The sequence below is a fragment of the Nyctibius grandis genome, chromosome 19 (genome assembly GCF_013368605.1).
Source record: "Nyctibius grandis isolate bNycGra1 chromosome 19, bNycGra1.pri, whole genome shotgun sequence".
Taxonomy (NCBI): Eukaryota; Metazoa; Chordata; class Aves; order Nyctibiiformes; family Nyctibiidae; genus Nyctibius; species Nyctibius grandis.
The window spans coordinates 8,750,696-8,777,536 of NC_090676.1; the positions used below are offsets into that span (position 1 = coordinate 8,750,696).

Here is a 26,841-nt window from a genome sequence, read left to right on the forward strand (position 1 = left end):
AAAGCGGGTTTGCTGTCCTCCTGAGTAGTGGAGTGAAGCCTGGGCAGAGGCTCTGCAGGGTGTCCTGTCGCCTCTCCCATGGCATGGTGGTGCCAGCAGGCACCTCCTGGGCGAGGTGGCCACCTGGACTGTCCCCTCCTGGTGCAGGGATCACCTCCTCCTGGCACAGCCTGCAGGGAGGGAAGGGGGGTCTGCTCCCCGCAGTCCCCACTGTGTCATGGGTCCTTGGGGACCTTGCCTGGCTGTGCACTAACTGGTGGGATGAGAGCCACTGCTGAAACACCTTTCTCTTGTTTGCTGTGAGTGGCTCTGTTGCATCCTTAACCAGGCAGGGCTGCGGGGCTTGTGGAAATGCCTGCCCTGTGCCAGCAGCCCCGGGGTAGCTTGGGGAGTTTCGGTGACTCCCCTTGCTCCTGGGCCAATGCTGTGGCCACATCACTGGCACAGAAATGGGGACCCGGGGCTGGGCTCAGCCCTGCCTGGCAGTGGGAGCTGCTGGGTGCCATTGCTGTTCCCCACTGTGGGTGATGGATTTTGCCATCAGCAGCCAAGGCACCTTGTCGTGTGCTAACACAGGGCTGCAGGATGGGCTGAAAGTGGGAAAAAATCACTTCTGGGAGGCTCTGAGCTGCCAAAAGCTGTGCTCTGGGCTCCCCCTGCCTCTCCTTTGCACGGCTCCTTGGTTGTCGGGAGAAACAGCCACTGGGTTTGTAGCTTGGCAGAACTTTGGGGCCTCTGTGATGAGCAACACCTGCCTTGTACTTCCTGGAGGTTCCATATTTGAGACAGCAGAAAAAAATCAAGTTTACACTTCCACAAATTTGCAGATGACACCAAGTTAGGCTGGGGCTGCTAGTACTTGTGGAAAGAGGATTAGAGTTTAAAATTGGTCTGATAAAATAGGAAATCTAAACTAACTGCAAGGCAAGTCAATATGGATATAGGTAACTTTTCTTTTCTAAACATACTACTTTAAGCAAAGAAATCCAAACTGTGAAGTGGTTGTCACAGAAAAGTTAATGCATTGATAAATGAATACGAAAATTGGTCACTGAAATAATGGTAAAAACGTCCTCTATTTGTTCCAAAGTAAGGAAGTTAGTGCGTATTGTGAGAGAGAACAAAGCTGGTTTAATTCCAAGTTTTGACAAATGTAACATTTTCTTAAGCTTTAGAATGATTGCTTTTAAATTAAACAATACAAATTTTCTGCGATTTAATTGCTTCGAAATGATTTCATTAGCTCTGGCTGTATCAGTTAATTGCTTCAATTTAATGTGTAAAATGATCCCAGCAAAGGCTCTCGGGAGCTGCGGGTGCTCCCACCGACCGCCAGGAGAGGGCAGGAACCGATCGCTTTACCTCGATGGGAGCTCCCCAAGGGCTGATCTGCTTGTCCAGACCTCTCTCTGTTTCACTGGAAGAACAATAGAAATTAGAGGCTATTTTGTACTTCAGCACGACTGTGGCCTAACACTGAGCCCAGTGTAATAGTGTCTAGATCAATGTGCACCTTCCAGTGACAAGAGAAGCTCCCAGAGTCCTTCCAGCCAGCTCCTGGGCTTAAAATGCTCAAGTTGAGAAACAGAATAAGATGGCCAGGTAACTAAAATAGAATTAAGTCTACTGTTGTCTAGAACGGTGAAGAAAAAGTCTGATTTTTACACAGATCCTCTCCTAAGGATGGAGCAAGCACCGACCGCTTTCTGGTCCACACCAGAAGCTGAGCTCATGCCCCATTCAGGCTCCCACCAGCGTGTGTTGCAGCTCTGAGAGTAGCAGAGAAGTTCATTGAGCTAACACGGAGGGGGGAAAAAGGGGAGAAGGGAGGCCTATATCAAGATGTGTTGTTTTGAAAAAAACTGCTCAGACAACACAGGTTTAGGGTTCTAAATACATTCTTGAACTTTTATTCCTCCCAGCAGGTAAGCAGTTGATTAAAAACCTTAGTAGCAAAACCAGAGCAAAAACCAAGTCTCACACTTTGAGAAACAAACACGCGCACTTGCATGTCAGGCCGATGTGCAGAGCTACAATTCACATTTCAACAGTGAATATGCAAATGACTAATGAGGAATTTGGGTTGGCAGTGAGAGCAAACTGCTGCGTGTGTAACCACAGCAAACGTGCAACAAACACTGCGTGCCTGTTTAGGTGTATGCAACTTTGAGCAAAGGGACCAGGCCATGTAGAAAAAGTGAAATGATACTGCGGATTTTTTTGAAACTGTGAGCAGAAGAGAAAAATCATATTAACAAACAGGACAGCTTAATGAAAGCTGTTGGCACTTCCCCACGGAGGCTGCTTCAGCGATGTGCAGTATTAACCTTTCTGTACCTGGATTAGATTTTGTAAACTCTTCTTCCTTATGTACACATCTAGTTCGGCAAGCAAATGATAAGGAAAATGCTTTTATTTCCTCTAGAACTCAAAAATTCCACTAGTGAATTCTGGAGTGTTAGGGACACTTCCTGAATTAGGCAAAAAAAAAAAAAAAGCTGCTTTGAAGCCAAAGTGCCAGCAAGGAGCAACTGTCAACTACAGAAACCCAACTGCAACTGGCTTTAGCCAAAGAAAAAAAACACATTAAAACTAGAATTTCAAATGCAGTTCTGTACTGTGTCATAGAACCCCCCGCTCCCCCAAACCATGCTATAATCAGTACTGTGGATTAGATACCCCAGCATAAAAAAAAAAAAATCCCATAAAATAGAAATAAAGAATTTCTTAAATGACAAAACCACTGGTTTTCAGAGGTGCTTCCTTTTATGTGCAACATCTGCTTTTTGTGAAGGTATGCATCTTCTCTGGATTCATAATGTGCAAATCCCATAAATTATTTATTCCAGTCAGATTCCCTTACTAGTGCTGAAACAAATTCACAGTATAAACTGTCAAGACTCTCCATGCTCTGAATGAATATATATATATATTAAAAAAAAAAAAGTAAAGTGCAATTCATTCTGTTTTGCAAAGTCATACAATGGCTCTGTACTTCAGCATATGTTTACAGCAGATTTTGTAACAGGAAGAAGACTCCCCCATTAAACAATGTCATCACTTCAAGGCAGATGTTTCTTCTTTTCAGTAGGCTGCATGAAATTTGCTGTGCTGTAAAATCTGAACGAAAGGTTCTTCATACAGTCCAGTGTCTGTCACTTTGGGGTTTCCATCACTGACTAGTAGTATCAAGCACAGTAGATCTGTGGTTTTATACCTAAACATGTAGCACAAGATATGCCTGAAATCAGAAAGGTCATTCTTAGCTTTCCAGCTTTTGTGCAGTCAGACTCTTGATACTTAAATCCTTTTTCTAATGCTCTGATGATAAACTCATTGCACTCCTGCCCCGGTCTGCTATAGCAGCTCTTGCTCATCATCTTCAGATCCTGAGGGTCCTTGTCGTACCTCTTCATACCATTTGTTTGTGAGGGTTTTCATCTGTATGCGCCCGTGATGCAAGTCCTAAGGCAAAAGCAAACCACAACAGTTTGTTACTGGCTACACCACTACTTGTGTGTTAGAGCAAAAGAGAAAGACTAGTTTAATGTACTTCTTAGGAAATCATCCACTCGTGGGCTCTAAGCATGCAAAGCAATTCCATTTCCTAAGAGAAAATATTTATCAAGTGCTCAATCAGTCATTATTTCCACGGACGATATTTTTGATGACATGTATTTTTACCTGTGTTTTCTAGACAGTTCTGCTCTGTGGGTTTCAACAATCCTAATGCTGCCTGGATGGCCTGGCTTTGAATCCCCCCCCCTCTATGTGTTCCCAGGGACAGTGGGAAGCTTGTGGCCTGCTTTGGTGTTTCACATACTTATGTTTCTAGCCTTTGGTTGCAATCTGGATGGCTGCCTGTGCTTTTGGCTACCAACTACAAATCAGATGCTTACTCTGGTTTCTCGATTCCTTTTTGGTTTTGCAAAAAATGCCTTTAGGTTTTGTGGGAAAGTGATGAAAGCATTCTTTTGAAAAGAAAGGTACAAAACAAGAGGAAAAATAGTACGTTTGTGCAGAGTAGGAAAATGGAATGTGCAGACTTCACACAAAATGATCAACTCCACAGCAAAAATGCTTAATTCTATGGCAAACTGGAAAAACAGTGAATTATATAGCCAAGGAGCCTCAGGTTTCTGAGGCGTGGAGTGAAAATGGCATAGTATTTACACCTCTCGGAGCCACTCAGTGTTAAGTTACACATTCAGTCAGGTGTCATTTTGCATTTACAGCTTCAAAGTCTTGGTCTCCCAGGGAGGAAGTCTTAAAAGTGAAGGCTGCAGTTCTGGTGCATATTTCCAAGATAAAAACTGCACTCTGCAGAAAAATCACAACTTCAGAATTCACAGGACCATATACAGTAAAAGGCAGCAACTTTGTGTGATAGCACTTTAAAAACTCTGCATGAGTGGCAGCAGCTTTTTCTAGCAACAGTAGGAACTAGTAACTCCTGATACTCTTCATGGTACTCTGCAAGATAGATTAGTTTAATTGTGGTAGCCCTGAGAGATGCTCATTTAACCCAATCTGCAATTTTACAGTGCAGCTTTTCATTACAGCTGCTCTACATATGCAATATATTAGATGGCTCACTGCTCCTAATGTTAGAAGTTTCATGACTATACTATGAGCCTTGAATGGTACAGAGTGAAATGACAACCAACTGTACTACAGTTTATTTTCTTCAAGAAAAGAAGAAAGACTTACTTCTTGTGTGAGTCTTCTGGTGAAGAAAGGATTCAAATACTTGGCATCAAGCCACATAAACCCTTTGAGGTCCTGGCGTTTTATGTAGTGGGCTTCATACTCCTCCTCTGTGAGCTCTGATAAATGTTCAGATTCTATGGTATTTCCCTAGAAAGATCACAAATATTGGAATAACCTGAGAAATGTGGCAGTCATCCCTTCAGCTTGCTTCAGCCCCCTGCTCTGTGCTCTCCCTTCTCACAACCAATTCCCATGCTGGAACAATATGTAAATTATCCAGCCTACCAGGGCTTATGGCTGTATGAATCTGTCTAGCTGTTGATTCACAGAGCCACTTAGCTTCCCTTTTCGTGCTGAAAGGTAAAAAAACCTCAAATGTTCCCTATTTTGTATTGTTACTATTGCTGAGAACAGATTTCTAGTGTGCAGGTTTTCTCTTGTGAGCTGGACAATGATTTTATCCAGCAAGCAACACTAATGTCATTGTCTCGCTGAAAACAAGCCCTGTATCAGAGCCCACCCTATCCCTGTGCTTTTCCTATACACACTTCCCTGTGTGGACAGAGTAAGGTAATTCTGAAGACTGCAAGCTTTTTGAAACCTCATGCCAAGAAGAGCTGCTCTTCAGACCCTACAGAACAATACCCTGCATGTGTTGTTCGATGGTTTGGGGAAAAACAGGCAAATGCTCTGGGATACTTCATGTACTCCAGCCTTTTGCACATGAGGTTTCAGACTGGCTGTTAGTTTTCTTCAGTACTCTTGCTTAGCCAGAAATTGCTTTAAAATAAAACCCAGTCAGAGGGGTGCTGTTGTCACCACCTTCCCATGGCCTTTGCTTTGACTTTTTCAAAATAATTCCCATCTGCCTTTTATGATTAATTCATGACTCACGCTGTACTAGCTACTTTCTCTCTGTATATGACTCAATCCTGTATCATCTGCTTCATGCTTTTGCAGGGGTTACTTTAATTTGTATGGATCAATTTATAATTAGATTGAGTTAAGAGGCTATTTCCCCTCCCTTTGTCCAGTTACTTTGTGTAAACACTAACCAAGCTCTGTCTTTGGGATATTTTAAAATTATATTGCTTGGCTTTTTCCTACAACACTTCCATTGCTTTCATTTTACTTTTTAGTAAAAAAATGATTTTTTTACATTGGAAAATGGAAAAATTAAAAAAATCAGTGATCTCCTAAATAAAAAAACCCAAACAAACCATCTTCTCTGTCTTGCTGAGATTAATGTCCTTCTTGTTCCTCTTGCGTGCTTTGGAGTCCTCAATGTCAATCAGTCTGATGAGGGGCATGGTTCCTCCTCCCAGCAGCAAAATCGTGAACAGTACTATAATGATTGTTGTTGTCCCAATGAGCTGCCGCTTCTCTATTGGTTCCAAGCCCAAATGGAGGCTGAGGGCATAGGGAATTGCACCACGTAAACCTTAGCGGAGAGAACAGTAAATCAACGAAAAGTGCATCAACACCTACATTGGTCCTCAGCACCCGAATAACTCAACAGGAATTTTCCATCTTTAAGAGATTTTTATGATTCTATACCACGTCCTTTTATCTATCATTTGATTACCACCCTAAAATGAATCTGAGCTCTTCAGATACTGTTTTTCAAATTGTGAAGTTGCTAGACCTGGATAGAAAAGTAGACTCTCTGCAGAAAAGCATTAGTGGGGAGTGCCACTGCATGGCCCTCTAGCACAAAGGGGAAAGAGAATGTATCTATTGCACTTGGGTTTGAGAACAGTGCAAATGTTCAGTTGAGTTTTGCTCCACAGATGGAAAACCAGTTCCTCCCAGTGTAGCCCACCCAATGAAAAAGATAAAACATAATTTTCCAGTGCTCTGTACTTCGAGCTTTAACTTACCGCTAAACCACATGATAAACATCATTTTGGGGGTGATTTTATGATCACGGAAAAAATTGAGTAGGTAGGAAAGTGGGAAAATATTCACTGCTCTACCGAACAGAACAAGTACCTGAAAAACAAAAATCAAAGCAAAAGACCATTTGATGTGTTACATTTGTGCAGGTTCCAGGTGCATCTGGTTTGTACAGGGTAAGGTGAACACGCTCTTTTCACTCATGAGTCTCGTGAGTAGGTGTGCTGCTAAACTAACACAAATCTCTCAGCATAGGTCAATGTGGAATTCAACTTTTTAAACATTTTGTCTGCTTAACTGAAACTAAACCAGGCTTGTCACTGACAGAGACCAGACACCACTCTACTTAAATAAATGAAACCCAAGAGGCATTCCAGGGAGACCAAGAATTACTTTGGGTAAAAGTTCCCCTCAGTTCAGTGAGTTCTGCTCCTTTAATCATTCTCTTGGCCCAGTAGCTAAGAGGCAATAAGATATTTCTATTGTCTCCCCACGGACCAGTTCCTCAGAGAAAAAGGCCAGAAGCCAAACAAATAGCATGTAATCTGGTCCCTCAACACTTCTCTGGGTATGGTTATAAAATATACCACGCACTGAAGCAACATTGAGGGGGGGAAGTACTATTGATTTAATGGCAGACAATGCAGTGAAAACTTTAACTCAGAAAAGCAAAGGTTTTCACAATGGCATTGCTTTTAAGCTCCACCACAAACAGACCTTGATAAGATAAACATCCTAGAATTAGTCAGCAGGATCCTTCAAGGGCTGTGCTGTTTTCCTTTATGAATCACCCCTAAATTATTCAATTTGCATTATGCCTGAGGGCAATGCAGAAGGAAGTGTCACACCTTAGATATATATTAGATAAGGAAGTAGGGTGTAATGCAGTGAGAGCAGTTCCCCATGCTGATGTCACTATCTGTAAATTGTAGATAACAATTTTTCCCTTGAACCAGGGACTAAAATGTGCTAGTAAACGTTGCTGTGCGCAACTGGAAATGGATTCACATTTCCCTCCTTTGACTCTGCAAAAGAGAACTTACTTTTCATGTCTATATTAATTATAGTAACAATAGATGTAGGTAACGCCCATGTGACACATAATTCAAAGTACCACTACATAAAGCTACACTGAAATACAGAATGAAAGAAAAACAATTAAAAATGGAGTCAGAGATTGAATACACATGGGAGAAGGTTTGAGTAAGGACTTCCTCTGAAGAAGGTGAGCTCAGAGTGAAGAAGTGATGAATGGACTAAATTGGTTTATGTAAACAAACGGCAACAATATACGAGAGAGAAAGACTCAAAAGCTGTAATCCTGGAGAGATGAAATGGAGTGGAGTTTGATACTAGTTTACACTGTAGCTTCTATGAACTGCCCATTCGCACAAATCATTCATATGAAGCTAAAGATACGTAAAAACTCAAGACTGTTTTCTGGTAAAATAACTTCTGGCATAAAGTGGCATGTATAATAATCTCAACATCTTTTGAGATTTATTTTAATAAATCTAATAGGGTCAAAACAAGCAAGGTTCTTTTCCTTGTTTTTAATAATCTTATACAGAAGGGCTTCAAAGTAACAGTAAACTGGAATTCCTTAAAGAAAACTGATGTATTTGTACACCAAAGTGCTGAGAACAAGAATAATTTCATTCTATTAGTAAGAGTTAACTTTGTGCAATATCTAAAAATATAAAAGTATTTTCATAAAAACTTATAAACTATTTTAGAACAGTTGTTACGTTTTAACTGTAACATGTTTCCCCCCTCCCCAATACCAAAACTGCATCTAAACAAGTATGGAAGAAAGTAAATACCTACTATGCACCAGATGACAAAGGACATTTCAAACTTGTGAGGAAAACTAAAAATTGACAGGCCAAGAAATGCAAAAACACACGTTTCTGAAAAAGAGAAATCACATCTTAATAAACAATTCCATAAAACCTTTTCTACTCCTATTACAAGTTACTACATATGGTACATAAAATAGTATTTCCTGACTTGTGAATGCACAAAATAAGCACAAATGTCATTATGCAAAAAGACAGATTCTTCCACTCTCGCTGTCAGTGGACAGCACCTTAGCCTGTGTATGTAGGCTTTTTTCAGCTGTAAATTACTAATGAGTATCAACAAAGGTAGCAAAACCTTGTTCTAAAGACTGAGGAATTTTTTACTTGAGGAATATAGGACAAGCTGCAGAACACAAGCTACAGGAGCAACTACTAAGGACTTCATAGCTTTACATCAGGTTCTATATAAAACTGAAATGTCAGTTTGCAATCTCATATATTGCAAATTGAACACTATTATAAAGTGTTCATTAAATTCTTATAAACAGCAGCAGTTCATTACTTTCTTTGTAATAAAATACTGCACTGTATGATCTAACAACCCTTGTATATTCTAATAACCTCTAGAAGTGATATTTACAAATCTGAACTAGTACCATCACTGCACGACGACTACAGTAATCCAAACATTTTATTTCCACAGCACCAACCCATTACCATCAGAGAGTCAAGATGTTTCATCAGTTCACTGCTGTCCTAGCAAGGTAGGTCCATTATCATAAAGGCAGTTAAAAACAGGATGGTTTTGGACAGACAGTAGCAATACCTGAGTTACTGCAGGATAAGACATTGTTTGGTCACGCAGTGGGTACCGGCTACTTACATTTGCATGTTCAAAACCTGCTGCAAACGTGTATGAAATTCCACAGTATCTTAAATAACTCCTTTACAGTGACTTCAATGAATATGTGCTTTTTTAGCATTTGTAAGAGATTAAGACCAAATCCTGATGAGCTACTGGTACTCAGGTAATGAGTGGTTTAAGTTTAGCTTGCAGCAAGGCCACTCCCTGACCATATTCCAAATGCATGTTCCAATCCAATACGGAACATATTCAAGCCGTCCCCTAAAAAACAGGGATATATTTGTAATACAGAAGCACGTAATTTCTTCAAAAGTTTGGCTTGTAAAAGGGAATGGAAAGGCTACAGGATTCTGAGCTGCTTGTATCACTACTTCCAAAAACAACTTCTCAATTTGTGAAGCTATTAGTTTTGCAAGTAGCTTTTTATGTCCAAAAACATTTTAAAAAATACTGCTAAAAATTCATCTCCTAAAACTAAAAATAGACCAGAGGAATACAGGCCTCAGAGATCTCTATTCAGTTATCAATCTTGCGGCAAACCTTAGCAGGAGCCTGCAGGATAGGAGAGATTTACTGTATGTTTTATCCAGTATGGCAGGAAAGGTGACTTTTGACTGCCTTCCAGCCTTCACTATTAGGAATTCTCTTAAAGACATGCACCACTGACATACAAAAGGCTAGAAGGAAATTCACACCTCTGCTGCTCCCATCAGAATCACCATTTCAGGCACATAAAATTTTAAACTATTAATATTAGATATTTATAGTAGGTAGCACCTACCACACATGAAAGCAACAGTTCTCAGTGTCTGCTGCATTAAAATCTGTGTAACCGGGGACAAGTTATGGTGTGTGTAGTGAGACATCACGATGCCAGAGAAGAGGATTGCCATGATACCTGTAGATAAAAATGTGGCAGTCAACAGAAGAAGAATAGCTTGTACTCTGCAAATATTTGTGTTTATAGCCTTTACTAACGCAAAAGCTTATGAAGCAATAAGTGGGGTTTCTATTACTATTGTTATCCACCAGTCTCATTCCACTGATCATCTTAAATACTAGGAGGTCCAGCACAGGTCACTTGCAAGCTAGAATAAATCCCTGTTATGTCACGTTTTCCCATACAAGTGGGGGAAGTAAAAAGCCAATTCTTGACTGTTTTTCCTGCTTTTCACACTCCTAACAGGTAAAGAGGTGAGATCAAATGAAGAATAAAAACAATTTGAGAATAGTGGGGCTATCTGTCTTTGTACTTGATTCTACAGAATGATGGAAGAAGTTCACCTGTTAGTCTCTTGTCATGGCCTTCAGCAAAACTTCTACCAGTATTCAGAGATATACACACACATAGTGGTCTCAGCTGATTTCCCCACTAGCACTGAAGGCCAGGCAGAAAAACAGCTACAGGGTAGTAGGCTGGACATTATCCAAGTTAGCTGACGTAGCTGAGATCTACAGCGTGCAGCTGAAATTTTAGTTCTGTGCTAGGCAGAGGTAACTGGGGAGAATACTAGTATTTATGTTGGCTAACTAATGCTTATGAAAACTGCAATTCCCTTTTCTATGCTTTTATAACAAGTAGAGAATAAGTGTTTATTTAAAGTAAGTCAAAGTTAAAAGTAAGGGCACAGGTTAAATGAGAAAACACATAAAAAACCAAGGGCCCTCTTAGACACAAATAACACCTACTCCCTAAATTTATCAAAGAAACTTGCACATACTAATTTTGCTACTCACCTGAGAGTGAGATACCTTCTGCAAGTCCATAAGGAAGGTAAGCAAAGATAATCATCATCCCAAACTCTAGGGAGGGTGTCTTCCTTAAATCAATGTGCTTTAGCACGTACACATGAAAACGTTATGGAAAAGTAAATTTAAAAAAATTCAAATAGAAACTTAAATGTTTCATTCCAATACAAAACAATGATTATGCTTAATGTACTTACCTACTGAACAGCTAATAAAGTCTACACATTGGCCTTTGACTCAAGTATGGAAAGATTACTACTAATTTCTTACAAGCAGTGTTTCTTATAGAAGCTACTGCTGGTAGAAGTCTATCAGAATGGACAGACCTAACGACAGAAAAGATCTGTTACTGATGTACCTGTACAGTACTAGTAACAACATGCCAGATTGTCTGTTGGGATCTAGAAGGGCCACTTCCCTACACATTCCGTCTTTGAAATCTCTGCTCCAAAACTATTGCAGAAAATCCAAGAGAATCATTAAATAGTAAGGGTTTTTCTAAAAATAGGGGAGAGCTATGAAACAGCAAATTAAAATAGCTATCGCTTGTTTCAACAAAAATAATGTCCTTTTGATAAGATATTTTAAACTTACTTTACATTTGTAGTCATAAACATGAACATTTGTCAAGGGCCGCAAGTTCTGCTTTGCACCTCGTGCACAGTTCTGCAGCACAGCTGCCAAGTACAAGTACATTTTGCCTCAGACATTATGTGCCACACTAAGCATGCAAGCAATCTCCTCTGTTCAGTCACTAGAATTCTAGTTACTTTCAGATGAATATGACAGATTTGCAGTAATATCAACAGTGAGGGACACTCCTTGAATCACGTCCTTGCCTTAACGCTTAAAATACTCCACCTACCATCTTTGTTAAAATTCGGAGGATTAGATGCCTGTGATGTGGAAGTTCACATTCTTCCTGGGTCATGAACCAGCAACAACCTTCAACTGTATTTACCTGCTGTCAACTAATAAGAGATGTCCTTTGATGCACTGAAATTTTGCATGCTTAGGGTAAATCCAATACTTTGAGGCACAAATAACTGTAATAGGGCAAATAAGCTGTTCTTCTCTTTGTCTTAATAGAAAGAAGTGTTGAACATGTCTCCCTCTTTTGTTGTGATGTATGGAATAATCTAAAAGTTCATGGAATCAGGCTAATGAACCAAGAGAGGAAAGAGGTCTGTATTTAATCAAACACACTGCTTTTATTACTTACAAACAAAGTGCTTAACAGTATGTCCCAGATGACATGAATAACTGCTGTACCAGCCTAGCACAAAAGATTACCTACAGTGAAGTCAGTGTTAACATTAAACAAGCTCTGAAAAGTAACAAAGGCATCTGACTTACAACAAACATCGTTCTTTATCTCAGCAGAGAAGCTTCTGGGTTGATTAGCAACCAGTTCATGGTAGTGGAAGAGGCAAAAGTAACTCAATGTAAATTCAAGTAGAACAGTATGTGCATTCAGCTGCCTCAATACGATACGTAGGGGCAAATGAGCCAGTCTGACTCAAAAGCCCTTGGGAAAGCAGCTTTTTTTTTCCTTTTAAATTAACTCTTTTATATATGTAAAAAAGGAGCCATATGCTTGTAAAAATGGATCAGTATTGAAATAGAATGAATATATTTTGAATTTACGAAACAATTACCATATTTTATAACACTCCAATGCACGTAATATAAGCTACTACACAGCATTTCAGACCTTAATTATGTTCATAAAAATTTGATGTAATATTTTAATACACACCCATGCACACTAACATAAAACCAAAATGAGCATGAGAAAATCCTCAGCCAACAAAATAATGTCTAATAAGAAATATCCCCTAAGAAACACTGGAGAAGACGGGAAATAAAAATACTATTAGAATGTTGTTCACCAATTTATACATGTGTACCACCAAAATTAAAAAAGGATATTAATGCAGAAATAAGACCAGTAAGTGTGCCAAGCGCTGCAGAGCCAAAGAACATCTTAAGAAAGTAGCCCAGTGCCTGTAGAAAGGTTTGCCATCCACTTACATCTGACATATTTTCTCTTGTCAAACCTTCTGCTGTGCTAGATGTAATTAAAAAATAAATAAAAAGAAGCAGTTATAAATTCTAAGCCTGGATCCAAAAATACCAAACATCTTTTGAGAACAACAACAACAAAGACTTCCATTTCTTTGTTGCTACCACTCTTAAAAGGCTTTTACTGTGATAGATATAACGAGGAATGTCAAAAGATGTTAAATCAAGTCTTAGTGTAATCCCCAAAGGGAAACCTAATTCTGCTAAAAATCTGGAAATCCAGCAGTGTTCTTCTGAAGAATCCCCAGAATGGCGTAAATAGGCTATGATAATGCCCAGTATTACAAAACAATTTTCAAACTTTGAAAAGGAAAAGAAAACACACTTAGCAGGGATAAAAACTCAGGGCATGAAAAAGAAAAGAGATGGATCATGTGATCCTCAGAGAAGAACAAAGGAACAGGAAGACCTCTCATCAAATATTTAGGTGTGGATGAGAGACAAGGCCACTTAAGAAACACAAGGAAACTCTTGGGAGGAAAGGGGAGAAATATCTTTGAATTTCAGGAATGTGTTTCATAGATTTCCACGCAAAGAAGACATGGATTCTAACTAGTGTTCCTTTTGACTGCTGTTAGCCTTCATGGTCTTCCATAAAAAAAACCACAACTGTATTAAAAGCAATTAGTTCACTGAAAAATGATTCTAACTTCACCACCTTCTTAGTGTATCTATTTTTATACGTTCATAGTCACATCTATTGACTTCAGCAATAACATGAAGACATAGCTGTATTTTTTTTAGATCTTTCAGCCCCAGAGAATTATCATGGGCAAAGGATAAGGATATTGGATGTTCTTCTCCCTGTAATAGCCCCAACATAAATATACAACTATTGCATGGATGTTGATGTATCCCACCCTCAGCTAAGTGTGACTCTGGGATAAGCCAGTGACACAGGAGACACAGCTGTGTATTTGGCAAAGTAAATATTTTTGTGCAAGCCTGAAAGGACACATGTTGGTTTTCTGTTGTCAGGACCCTCAGATGGAAAGAGAGCTGGTGAACATATGGACTTAGAAAGCAATCAATTATCTGGGGTCAATGAGATGGGCACTGAGGCAGTGGTAATAAGGCATCCATTTACTGTCTTCTGCCAATGCAGTTTATGTTATGGATTGCTTTTAACAAAGGATCATACAAAATTCAGCTTTACACCAGAAATACATGATTTGTTCCAAATGGAGATGGAAGAATTACTGTATATCTGAATAACTAATTAACAGAAAATAATGTGGTTGCTGTTTCCATAAACAGGTGTAGTTCAAACGCACTTACTTGGTCAAGACAATAGAGACTGCATCATTGAGAATGCTTTCTCCAAAAACCAACATGTTAAGAACAGGATCCACATTGAGGGCATTGAAAATGGCAATCGTAGCCACAGGGTCAACTGCAGATATTAAAGAGCCGAATGCAAAACTGGGAGAACACAAAACAAAAAAGAAAACTAGATGAAAGAAAAATATGTACCTAGTAAACTTATATGAACAACTAGTAACAAAGACGTTATGTGTTATAGTTTCTACACAGAGAAAAGTTATGCTCTCTTCCCATTCATAAGAACTTGGAAGTGACAAAAGGGAAGGTTTTTTTTTTCATTTACTGATACACCAAAGAGAAAAGCTGTTGTCCAGCTGAAAGAGATGTTGGAGAAACACCTATCTCCCAGCTCTCAACAACAGTATCAATATCTTATTCCAACTAAACAAGAAAAAATCAGAGGAATGGGAAACCAAACAACTTTACAGACACAGCCCAAACAATACACGCATAGCATTACCTGTTCAGGAATACTAGAGAGGAACATTTAAAGGAAACTGCTAAAACTTCATTACTTTGGAATCCAAATATAGACAATAAGGAGGCAATGAGACTGCTCAGCTGTGTAAAGTCAAACACTGGAACCAAGTAAGGAAGATTTTTTTGCTGTTCAAGCATGTATAACCTGTTACATTTCTTGCTTGCCACCCAACTTATTTATGGATTTTAACAGAAAACTGCTGTATTGGCTACACAATAAACAAATAAACAAAAATCCCAAATAAACCAGGAACTACCTTTATTTAATGGTAGGGTGGTGTACTCCTAAAAAACTCATTAGATCCTTTGCAAAGTTGTTGAAAAAATCTGCATTATTGATCCTGAAAAACTCATTCTATCTTATAAGAGAAGATTTAGACAAGGAAGTTATGCCCTTATCATATATATTAATAATACCAACTAATCAAAGTTTACATATTTTAACTTTAAAGGTTGGTTAAAAAAATCCAGCATCTTTCCTGTCTAGAAAACTCACGGAGCACAGAATACTATTTGGAAATATGGATGTAATAAATAGGGTTTACAAGCGTGTGATCTATTTATTAGTTTCATAGACCATGTCGAATCTAAGCCATCTAAACATTAACCAGAAGAGCTGGCCAACTACAGTGCATTTCCTACATACAGTTATCTTGAAGAATGCTGCATTTCATATACTACACCATTTCCCCAAGAGCTTACCTGTCTGTCATGTTGAGTTTATAAATTACATCAGCCTGAAAGAATAGGTAAAACATAAAAAAAAATCACAATCAACTGTGTTTTTCTGCTGTTTTTAAAAATGAAACTATTAATCAAATTCTAAGTTCGTTATCACGAAAAAAAATCACAGTAGTGATGTTACCCAGTCTAACACTGCCCTCCAACAGTGATCTACTGCTACAATTCTGGTCACCCAAAATCAGGGAAGACCAGATGAAACTGGAACAGATACAGGTGAGCAGAGTAACTAAGGCATTCAAAGGAATGGAAATCTGAGAGGCAAAGAAGAAAGTATGGATTGTTTGGCCTACCAGAATGAAGTCTGAGAGAAAATATAATTGCCTATGTCTATATGTAATCAATGAGGAAACACCAAAGCAGAGAAGTGAAAAAAATTCTTGACAGAAGAACAAATGAGTTTAATACTGGAAATTAGAAGATGGCTGTAGAGAATACAGGTTTTGGAACAGCCTTTCAATAGGAAGGTTAAGTAAGTAAAAAAAAAAGTAAAACTCAAGTCTTAATTGCTTTTAACATGAAGCATGCTGTATCTGTGGAAGGGATTATGTAACATTGCCTCTGTGATAGCAGAAAACTGGACTTCGTGACCCAGGAATTCACTTTCACCATATCTGCTGCTCTCGAAAAATGGACTTTTAAAGGGCGAGCCGGATAAACTTAAGTGCTTCAAAGCAGTTATTCTTACCTGGCCCAGGAAATAAATTCCTCCACCTACAATGAAAGCTGATATTGCAGTGCCAAATACAGAAAACAGAGTGATGGAACCGATATTCTGAAAAAAATTACCCTGGAACACAATAATAAAGTAACTAAATTAGTGAAAATGATCTGAGGGAAAATTCATGTTTGGGTTTGCATCTAAATTAGGTTCTGACTCATAACTGGGCTTCTGATAATAAAACTTCGTTAGTTTGGTTCCAGGTACCCCAGGGCATACACCCATACCATCTGCCTAAAGAGCCTGCTCTCTTGAGGACAAGAGCAAATCCCTCTGATGCCCAGGACAGGACGTCAGTCTGGTACCCTAACAGCAAACCAATCCTCAGACAAACAGCTGGATATTCACCAGTGCTTTGACACATTTCCCACCTGACAGAACTGCAAATTAATCCATCTACAGTAGACAGGGCACGCGAAAAAGGCTTGTAAATTTCCCAGTTGCTAGTCCATTTCTTAGGCTATGATTTTGTATGAAAAAATCTTCAGTGTTGGTACCAATTAACGCTATTACTATCGCCCACTGCTCACTCTCTCTCCTGCAGCACAGCTCAAGCAGAAAGGCAGCACACAGGGAGGGCCAGAATCACTTCAGCCAGGACTAGTGCTGTGAGAAATGTCCACAGAAACAGACTCCCAGGCAAAGGGTGAAAACCCTTGTAAACATTTTCCTCTGCTTTAGCTACGGAGTGACCCCACCCTTCCCACTTCTGATCCTACTCCTTCCCACTTTGCCTCCTTCACATGAAGCCCTTGTACAGCTCTGATAAGGTAAGAAACCTCTCCAACCAAGGAAAACAACCTCTGCGCAGTACCTAACAACTTGGCCAATATTCAGTTAACAGTTACAAGATACATTCCCTGTATTAAATTTTGCATTCTCAATTCCCTGATGATTAATACAATGGAATTTAATGTAATTATTCTAAACTTCATGAAGATAACTAAAAGCAGAACGTGTTCCAAACAAAAACTCAACATATAAAACGAGTGCCTGGCAGGGGCTAACCTTGTGCAATGAATATCCAGATTCAAATATAATAGGTGGAAGCAAAAGCAGAAAAAACATATTTGGACGAAACATTTCTTCTTCCTGCAAAACAAAAATTAAGTATAATTTCAAGGATATCATAATTATTGAAATAACATAAAATCTTCCAAAAAGGAAATTATTAAAAAAAAAAAGTTGGAAAATGAAAATGGCATTAATCTTTCTCCCTTCTTATCACAGAAGACTGAAGAATAGTAAACTACTCCCAGGCTGTTACTTCTATTGGATTTTTTTAATCCAGTGACAGAAATCTAGGCGTTACTTATTTTAAATTACTGTCTCCAAATAAGCTGCACAGAAAACAGTTTATGGCAAAGGAAAAGTCTTTCTGTGTCCACAAAAAGTATTCCCATTTTATCTCACAGTCTCAAAATCTGTAAGGACTGTCAAGGAACGATGACCTTCGCTACTGGTTTCAATATAATCTAGGTTAACTGTGACCAAGTGCGGTTTCACTAGAAAAGTCATCACCTGACAAGAAGAAATCAGATCAAGTGAACAGGCTCACGATATATACCACTGTTAAAGAGTCTGAGGCTCGATTCTTCTTGGCAAATGTAATTTATGCCCGTAATTTAATGGTACTATTCTGATGGTTCTTTTTTACCATCACAGTGATATAAATGAAATCTACCATGAAGAAGTACGGAGCTGTATCCCCAAACCGGCACCCTGTTTTTTTTCTGCTAGCAGACTAAGCAGAGAGGGCAAATTAATGACAGCTGAATGTGCCTCTCTCTCTTTATCCTCCAGGCTCCCTCCTGGTCCCCACAGTTCTGAATTCAACAGAACTTGTCACCTTTGTAAGCCACAATTAATTTGTTTAAATCCAGGTTAAACAGCTGATTGACTGTTCTGATAAAACACCAGCTTTCAAAACACAAGTACTCATCTCTTTAAAGTCTCATTCCTGTCTGTACCAGCGATAATCACCTTAAAGGATTTGAGGGACTTAGAAAATAAAACTCATCCCTTATACTGAAATGCTCTGTCCATTATTCTGCACGCACAATTCCATGTGTCTATGGCTAACGCTACCTGGTTTCTGTCAATACAGTAACTCACTAGAACAACAAAAACCCCACATACCTGATTAATTACACAGCTTAAAAGCCCCTGAAAGCAGAGCTGGATAAGGAGGTGAGAAATAATGAAAAGGAAGGACTGCATTTGTGCTGCACTGAAGCAGAAACCAGGAAAGTAAAACACAAGGACTGTAATTATCAGCCATGCTAGCCATCAAGAATCATCAGCAAGCACAAGGTCCACTGAAGACTTAGTGAGGCAGGACCAGGACCTCAAACTGGCTGTATTATTATTAAAAAAACCCTGAACTTTGGCATCAAGTATAATGCACATAAGTTTCGGGAAATTACATCTAAAGAAACTAATATTACAAACAATCTTATTTTAAACATTTAAGGATTGGACTAGATGATCTTTCGAGGTCCCTTCCAATCCCTAACATTCTGTGATTCTGTAATTGTTCTACAATTAAAAATAAATTGCTTCAAATATACCTTCCAGTTGGCCAGCTTTTGAGCCTCTATGATTTTTATAAAAGCTCCCATAAGGATACCTAGGAGAGAACAAGATAACATTCTGAAATATTCATAAAACACATCACTGCTTCCATTAACTGTTTATTGACTCTCAGTCAACAAAGTTGACACAAAGTTTCACAAAGTTAAAACAAGGGAAAACATAAATCAGCAAGTGTTTCATTCCTCAATACACAAAAACACAACGTGGTTTTGGGTCAGATATATGACAGTTTCCAATACGTTACATAATTACACAGCTTCCCTACATGAAAGATTGTCACTTGGGATATCCAAATACTGAACATGCATATTGAGAGTGCTGTGTTTATTGGTTCATAAAGGTAACAGGTTTAACTACTCAAAAACACTTCTCATCTAAGCTGCATTCAAACAGAATTCCACCATTCTTGCTAAAGAATCAGGAAGTTATGAGTTAAATATCTGTGTGATAGCACAAAACCTTCATGTCACTTCAATGCTATTTGCAGTGTTAACACAGCTTAAGGGAAATCAATCTTCTCCACAGAAGTGAATTTTGTCTCTATGAAATCATAGCACTTACTGGCAATGAAGTAGGCAACAAACTCCGATCAGGGTGGAGACACTGTCAGAACTGTTTCCCAAATGAATTACACATCTTTTAAGTCATGTAGAAATAGTAATTTGAGTATAAAAGAATTTTATCAAGGGTGCTGCAAACTCAATGGTTAAAGGTTATTGTGCTCTTTCCTCCTATACATCTTCAAATAGGTAAGACACAAAACTCCAAACTAACAAGATTTCTTCTGGAAGGCATGAAGATAATTCATGAACTGTCATTAATTGCTTTCAAGGAGTTATGAGGAATTTGTCTTTAGTCAGATTCCAGATCTGTGTTTCTGCATAGTTGTGTTTTATTATTTACAGAATGGAGGCTTCACAGTCAAACACTGGGATGCAGAAGTGAAATACACTGAATGAAAGGTAAAAAGTGGCTGAGAAGCTTAAAGTATGCTTTCCTGTAACTCATGTGTTTTCATTCTCTCATGCCGTAGCTATCAAAAGAGTCTTACAAATAGCATCACATGGATTACTCCTGATGGATGTGTCATGCGCATAAAGCCATGAGGCTTAAGCCTTCTTTCATAGAAAAGTATGTGAAGGCATTGGTCCCAGAGGATAGAAATAATTGTTACATGAAATGGTTTATATGGAAAGGAAGAGCAAAACATTAATGAAGGAACATCAAAGGTCTGCTGTTCTTTGAAAGAGGATAGAATGCAGATACAGCCACTCACATGCCATATAGACACATGTCTCGGTACTAACAGTCAGGCTTTCCATTCTGGGACAGAAGCTGTGTCAGAAGCCAAGGATTAGAAAATTTCTTATTTTTGCAGAGCAGCAACATTGTCTTCAACTGGTACAGGCAGTGCTTGTATCACTTAACGAGAAGTTTAGGTGAGGAAAAACCAAACCACAAGAACCAGAGCCCACACATCTGAAGACACAGACTTCAGGAAGTGTACTTCCTGAACAAACTTCCAGTATTTTATGAACTCGTATTGAGAGCCCTCACATAAAACTATGTTTAGAGGGGATTTAAAAGAAAAGAGAATCCCTTAACTCACTTCTGCTGAAGTGGAAGGGCTCCAGCACGACTTTGAAATTGGACCCCTGTAAGTAGGCCAGCCATGGCCTGTGGGCTACAAGCTGGACATCCCTTTCCTATGAGCTCAAGAGGCTTAAGTAAAAGGCTGGTCTCAGTCTCTTTTTTAGAGGAAGAGCTAATCACAAGCTGACCCTAACAACAGTGTCGCGGACAGACAAGGTCCTTTCATGATATCAAAAGTTAAATGAACAACAATATAAATGTAAGGCAACAGCAGAGGTTAAGGGAAAAGGATGAACCTGAATCATACAACTTACACCTTTATACAGCACAAGTTATTTCTAGCCGCATATTACACACAACAGTATTACTAAACTAAGATTATGCTAAGCAAAGTCATGAAAGAGAGCTGCGCAAAATAATGCATCACCAAGAGGGTTTAATAGCAGCAGAATCAAACTTTGATGCTGGTTTTTAAAACCTGTCCCACACATCTTTACAAACTACTCTTCTTTTATTATTACATTAATTAATGCAGTTTTTGTTCAGCTGGTTCCATCTATTAAATCAGGTAGATCAGTTTTGTCAAGGGGCTAATTGCAAAGCTAAGTCTGTAAGAGTTAATCTGTAAGAGTTAATCTAAGCCTCATTCTTCTGAAAACGTTATAGGAATTTTCTTATTACAACCAACCTCTATTTTTCCTGAGAACACATTAAAACTCAGTAACAAATCAAAGAGAAAAACTTTTACTGGCAACTATTTTTACCAACAGAATTCCAGTAGCTTTTAAGGACCAACATAAAAATCTAGCCTTAGAGAATGCACTCCTGCCTTGTCCACCAGGAGAGTAACATGACCTAGAAACTGTAAAACAGAAGCTTCTGAGCAGCTTACAAAATGGGAGGAAAACCAGCCGTGAAAATCATATTTATCTTCTCTGCAGCCATCTTTATTAGCCTTCAATAACTGCCTGAGAACATTTGCTTAATTTACCAGTCAAAATAGGACACACCTCACTTCTGGCACTGCTAGCAAAACTGGATACTTGAAACTCAAGCTGTGCTCTTGCAGCTGTGCAGATCATTACCAGTAACAGAGGTTCACTGACCAGCAATTAGCTGGCAATTCCAATGATTATACAGATGCCGTGTCCTGTCAACAGAGCTGACAGAAGTTTAAATATGACTGAGTCAATAAACTAAATAAATAAGGCTTAAGTGAGACAGGACATCTGCTAGCTGGGTTGCTACTGCGTATAACGCTCTCTTGACTTAGTGGAATTGCATTTGCTGGCATCACCTCGTCTGGTTTGGGAGATAGACTACAGCTACGCTGTGGTTCACATCGAGAACCAAACTGTGCAAGTTTCCTATATACCCTCTATGTGAAAATACAAGAGATGCAATGCTGCTCCTTCTCACCCATCTTGAGTAGCAGTGACAGCCCCAGCCCAAAAACTTAACAGTTTCTTGAACAAGCTTTTGTTGGGACTCACAGGAGCACAGAACATACCAGCACAGCTAAAATCCTTGTCCAGCTGCTGAGATGCCAAGAACAGGAAACAGAAAGAAAAGAATGTCTGTGCCTCTGCTGCTCTCTGCAAAGCTCAGCAGGAGCAGTGACACCTCAGCTCAGCGCTGCCCAGTAGCTGGCTTGGGGCAGAATATAAGGAATGATAGTAAAGAAAATCCAAAACTCTGCTAGCAAGAGCAATCAATATACTGCTGCATTTTAAATTGGGGATTATGCTTAAATTTAGATTAGCTATTTAATAACACTGGTAACTAACCTGATTAGACACCTTTCACCTGGATTTTTGCGTACAAAGAGGAAGGATACCAAAGGGATAGTAACGTCCTTTTGGAACCTTTCAAGACACCGGAAGATATACAACACAAGACATCTCACCCATCCACAGCAATAATGTAAGAAGCGAAGGGAAGAGAAGTGTGTCAGCAGTGAATCAAACACTGCATGGTTTCTGTGGGAATGACAAAGTAAGTCAGGATGATCTGCAGCAGCTCTGATCTTTCTGTGTCATACTATGGTGGGCAGAAGCATAAATGCACAAAAGTCTGGTGGGTGCTGCTCCTACAAAGACGAGATGTGGTGCAATACCCAGGAAATCCGTAACAGCACTATGACAGATTTCTTACAGGTCTTCTTGTTCTTCAGCTGTACAGAAATATTGAAACTCAAATAGGGCCTTTTAAGTGAATATCTCTTTCTTTAAGCTTCAGTACCTTCTACTATGCTAGTAATGCAATGTGGTCTGCATCAAATAGAGTTATCAAAAAATTCAGGGAATCACATCTGCATGAAAATATGTTTTCCTTTCTGCTAAGTAACAGCTCTAAGATTTCTCAATCTAGCACCCAAGGTGCAAGAAGATCCCTGTCTTCCAGAAAACATAAGGTACTGACAAGCACCAGAAAGCTCACCTCCTCTCATTGAGAAACTGTGTGAAAATGCAGTTAAGAAATGAGAGAGAAGAATGTACCAGCAAAGCCCAGGAGAAAGTAAAATCTACCTGCTCAACAAGTACTACACTCCTCCACGCTACGTTAGGATTATAGCTAAGCACCTTTCTCTTTTTGTTGTATTTTTAGAATGGATGTCAGTGAAAGTGTCACTAATAACAGAAGCAAAACTATCACAGATTCTTGTAAACAAGTTACACAGACAGCTGAAAAACTATTGCTAGGATTGGTTAGACCAGGTTCTTTAAACATTATGTTAGACAGTATGTAGAGAAAATAATAAATGTATTTGGCCTGATTTCCTCCTTATTTATACATTTATAAATCAGAAGCAACAACATACAAATAAATGAAATTACCCTAACGTAAAATTACAGGCTTAGGAATACTCCAAATTTAATTCAAATTAAGTAAGCACTTGACCTTCATTAAGGGTGGCATTGTTATAGCTCAAGTCATAGGAAGAGCTCTTATCATGGTACTACAGGGATAGTTCAGTATCTGGCAGTCCAGGCAAGTTTTCAGGATACAATTACAGTCCCCAGCTAGATTAAAATCACATATCCGGACATAATTCAAACGAAACTAATACAAACACATGTACCACTTCAAAGGGAAGGCCAGAGTCTCACTGCCAAGGAGTGCTGCAGTACCTTGTCCTACAGTACAGACCCAAAAATAGAAGAAGCTCCCAAAGTACTTGGGTAGTGACATCCCTATAGTGCCTATATATGTCATTTTACTGGGCCAGTCTCTACACATATGCTCATTTCTTGATTTATTCCATGAATTTAATTCTATGAATTGGTTGTTTTCTTCACTGCATACAGCTTGCTGCACATTTCTAGTGATGGTTAACACATAACAGAGCATTACTTCAAGTATATTAACACAAATTCAATATAAAAATATCCTTACTCACCTAAAGAAACAACAGCCACACTCTCTGGTAAAAAATGAAGTCGGTATCTTATCAGTAAATGCACCAATATGATGCAGATAGCTGTGAAGGAAAAAAAAATGTAGATTTAGAAGTGTTAGAAGAGAATAAAATACACTTTTAAGTAATATTTCTAAAATATATGCAGCAAACTTCTCCTAATGATTTAGTAGAAATCCACTAATGTAAGTAACCAAATTTTAGTTCAAACCTAATTCTCACTGAAGTACATAAATGCATCTACAAATGACAGAAAATAACTAAGGCAAATTTTAGGACTTAAAATTATCTTGTAAAAATACTAGCATTAGTACTTTTAGAGCCTGAATCAGCTTACAAGAAAACCTTCTCTGAGCATTTGCGTGTCCCCTTAAGGAAGAGCACAGTAAAAGCATATAACATAACAGAAGGGAATTCATGGATCACATGAACATGGCAGAACAGAGGTATGACTTTCAAAGTGGTGTTTGAACAGATAAACAAGCCATAGAAATCTGGGGTCAGAGACTAACTCATGATACTTCAGGCACTTTAAATTTGGGGCTTGGCTTTGACACAACACAGCTCAGAACGGATCTGCTTCTGGGTCTATTCCAGTTTAGAACATTTTAAAGGCCATTTTACAGCTCACGACATCCAGATTAGACATTGGAAGGGGCTGCCCACGGAGGTGGTGGAGTCACCATCTCTGGATGTGTTTAAGACAAAACTGGACATGGCACTTAGTGCCATGGTCTAGTTGACAGGGTGGTGTCAGGGCAATGGCTGGACTCGATGATCCCAGAGGCCTCTTCCAACCTGATCGATTCTGTGATTTAAGAGTATGGTATACACATTCATTTTCACCCTTCCTACATTCTTAAATCAGAGATTATGAATGGGAATAACTATGAACCATAAGCTTTTATACTGGCTTTACTTTGTTCAGGGAACTCCCTTGTCCTGAGGGTGACGCTTTTAAGATCCATTATCAGACTGGCATAAATAGGCTGGAACACAGACAAAAAAAATCACAGCTCTGTTCTTAAGTCCTAGGAATACAATTTTACCATGAATGCCCCTTTCAAAATCCATGAGACACACCTATTCAGAAATCTTATTTTAATATTAGGAGTCTTCTGATCTACTGCATTTTGCTTTGGTCTGTCTTTTTTTTTTTTTTCTGTTCAAATTCTAATATGCCACTGACCTCTGGGAAAACATTAACCCTCTTTGAAGACAAATAGATACTTTAGAAATAAGCAGAAGCCTTCTACTTTTTGCTGCACTTAATAATAGTTATTTACAGGACACAAAATTTTATTTTTTTTTAAACCCAAAATGATTTGCAGAAGTTTCTGCATTGCTGTCCGCTCCATACCTATTATTTTCTTCATTTCCTAGTGGAAAGAACAACCACTTAGAAGACTAGGTGACCCATCTGTCACAGAAAAGTCTCTCAGTGTAGCTTACTTTGGAGGAACCAAACACACAAACACACAAAGGAGAACAGACAAACCCTTAACCCTCCATGAAAGTTGTTATTGTTACAGTTTTGACTACAGCATTGCTCTAAGCAGATGGCGAGAGATAACTATATTCTATTAAAGATAACAGCCCAGACTTACAGAAAAGTTGGGCGTGCATCCACCATTCAAAACACCTATATATGTACAACAATGTTGTCTGCACTTTGAGACCATGATGAAAAGGTTTGCAATGGTCCTCAGCTTTCCACAGGTTTGGGAGGTTCAGGCAGTTACGTACCAAACTTTCTAAATCTCCGTGCTTGGGCAATATTCCACGTCATAGAAAACCAGAGGAGAAATACAATCCTATGATTTTGAAAGCTGGCCTAAGTCCTCAGATACAGAGTACAATTAACAGAGATTAAAAGACTTTCAGTTCATCATTCACCTAAGACAAGAAGACTAAAAAAAATCGTCATGCCACTAGATTGCTCCTCTTGCTGCGCTTGGACTCCAGTCTGTACTGGAAGGATAGGTTTAGCAGGTGTAGGTACCACCAGTTTGGTAGTAGCAGCCAGCGTAGTGTGGAGGGTGACATTGATGACTTCATGTGTGGCATTTGCAGACCTGTCAGGGTAATATAATACATGATTATACTGGATGGGAGCAGCATGATGAAGACTTTTCCTACTAAAGACACACACATGAAACAAGTACCAGATTATACTGAATTTGTATTAGTGACCAACATGTTAAGGTTATTTTTTAAAAGCGGTCTCTGATCGCTGACAAACACTAGAAGCTCAGATTCACGGAGCTGATTATTGCCGAGTTCCTTCATGCACTGCAGCCACCAAATATTGTGCACTGCAGTGTGGGATGCAGGTGAAAGCCTGACACAGAGAGGATGAACTACCCCCTCAGCCTGCCGAGTGTAAGGCACCCGCAGGGCTGCCCTCGCCAGCTCCCACCGCCCCCCGTGGGGCCGATCAGAGCCGCCCCCCCGCCCCCGCCGGCAGGATGCTCCCGAACCACCTCCCGGGGCCCGCGCTGCAGCCCCGGCCCAGGGGCAGGCACAGCCCGTCGCGCTGCCCCCGCCACACGGCGGGCCGCCCCGCAGCCCCCAGCCCCGCGCTGAGCGGAGGGGCCGGGGACACCGCACCCCCCAAGCCCCGCTGAGGGGAAAGGCACCCCCATCGCGCACGCGGCAGCCAGGCCCTGCCCCGAAGGCCACGCCTTCCCGCCGGCAGGGCCCGGAGGAGCGGAGCGCGCCGACCCCCCGTGGCCCGCCCGCCGCCACACTCACTCCGCCATCTCGCCGGCCGCCGGCTTAAACCTCCCACCGCGCTCCTGCGGGGCCGCCCCGCACGCAGCCACTTCCGGGGCTCCCAGGCGACGCTCTAGCGGGCGCGTCC

The 26,841-nt window shown here is 39.7% G+C and overlaps 1 protein-coding gene across 3 annotated transcripts; it reads right to left on the minus strand.

Annotated features, from left to right (window-relative positions):
* Positions 1-1,880: 1,880 nt before the first annotated feature.
* On the minus strand, positions 1,881-26,841 carry SLC9A8 (solute carrier family 9 member A8). Of its 3 annotated transcripts, XM_068416128.1 has the most exons (16): positions 26,733-26,841; positions 25,875-26,053; positions 23,961-24,041; positions 18,943-19,001; positions 17,381-17,464; positions 16,340-16,441; positions 15,613-15,647; positions 14,386-14,529; positions 12,955-13,093; positions 11,011-11,116; positions 10,055-10,171; positions 8,434-8,516; positions 6,591-6,702; positions 5,931-6,151; positions 4,711-4,857; positions 1,881-3,465 (listed from the first exon to the last, which is right to left on the minus strand). In XM_068416128.1, exons 1-16 carry the CDS (start codon positions 26,738-26,740, stop codon positions 3,358-3,360), a joined length of 1,725 nt encoding a protein of 574 aa, XP_068272229.1. In that variant the 5' UTR covers positions 26,741-26,841; the 3' UTR covers positions 1,881-3,357. The 3 variants fall into 3 exon arrangements, with proteins under 3 accessions (XP_068272229.1, XP_068272230.1, XP_068272231.1); XM_068416129.1 differs by lacking the exon at positions 26,733-26,841 and having other exon boundaries at positions 25,725-25,967; XM_068416130.1 differs by lacking the exons at positions 25,875-26,053; positions 26,733-26,841 and adding an exon at positions 25,586-25,654.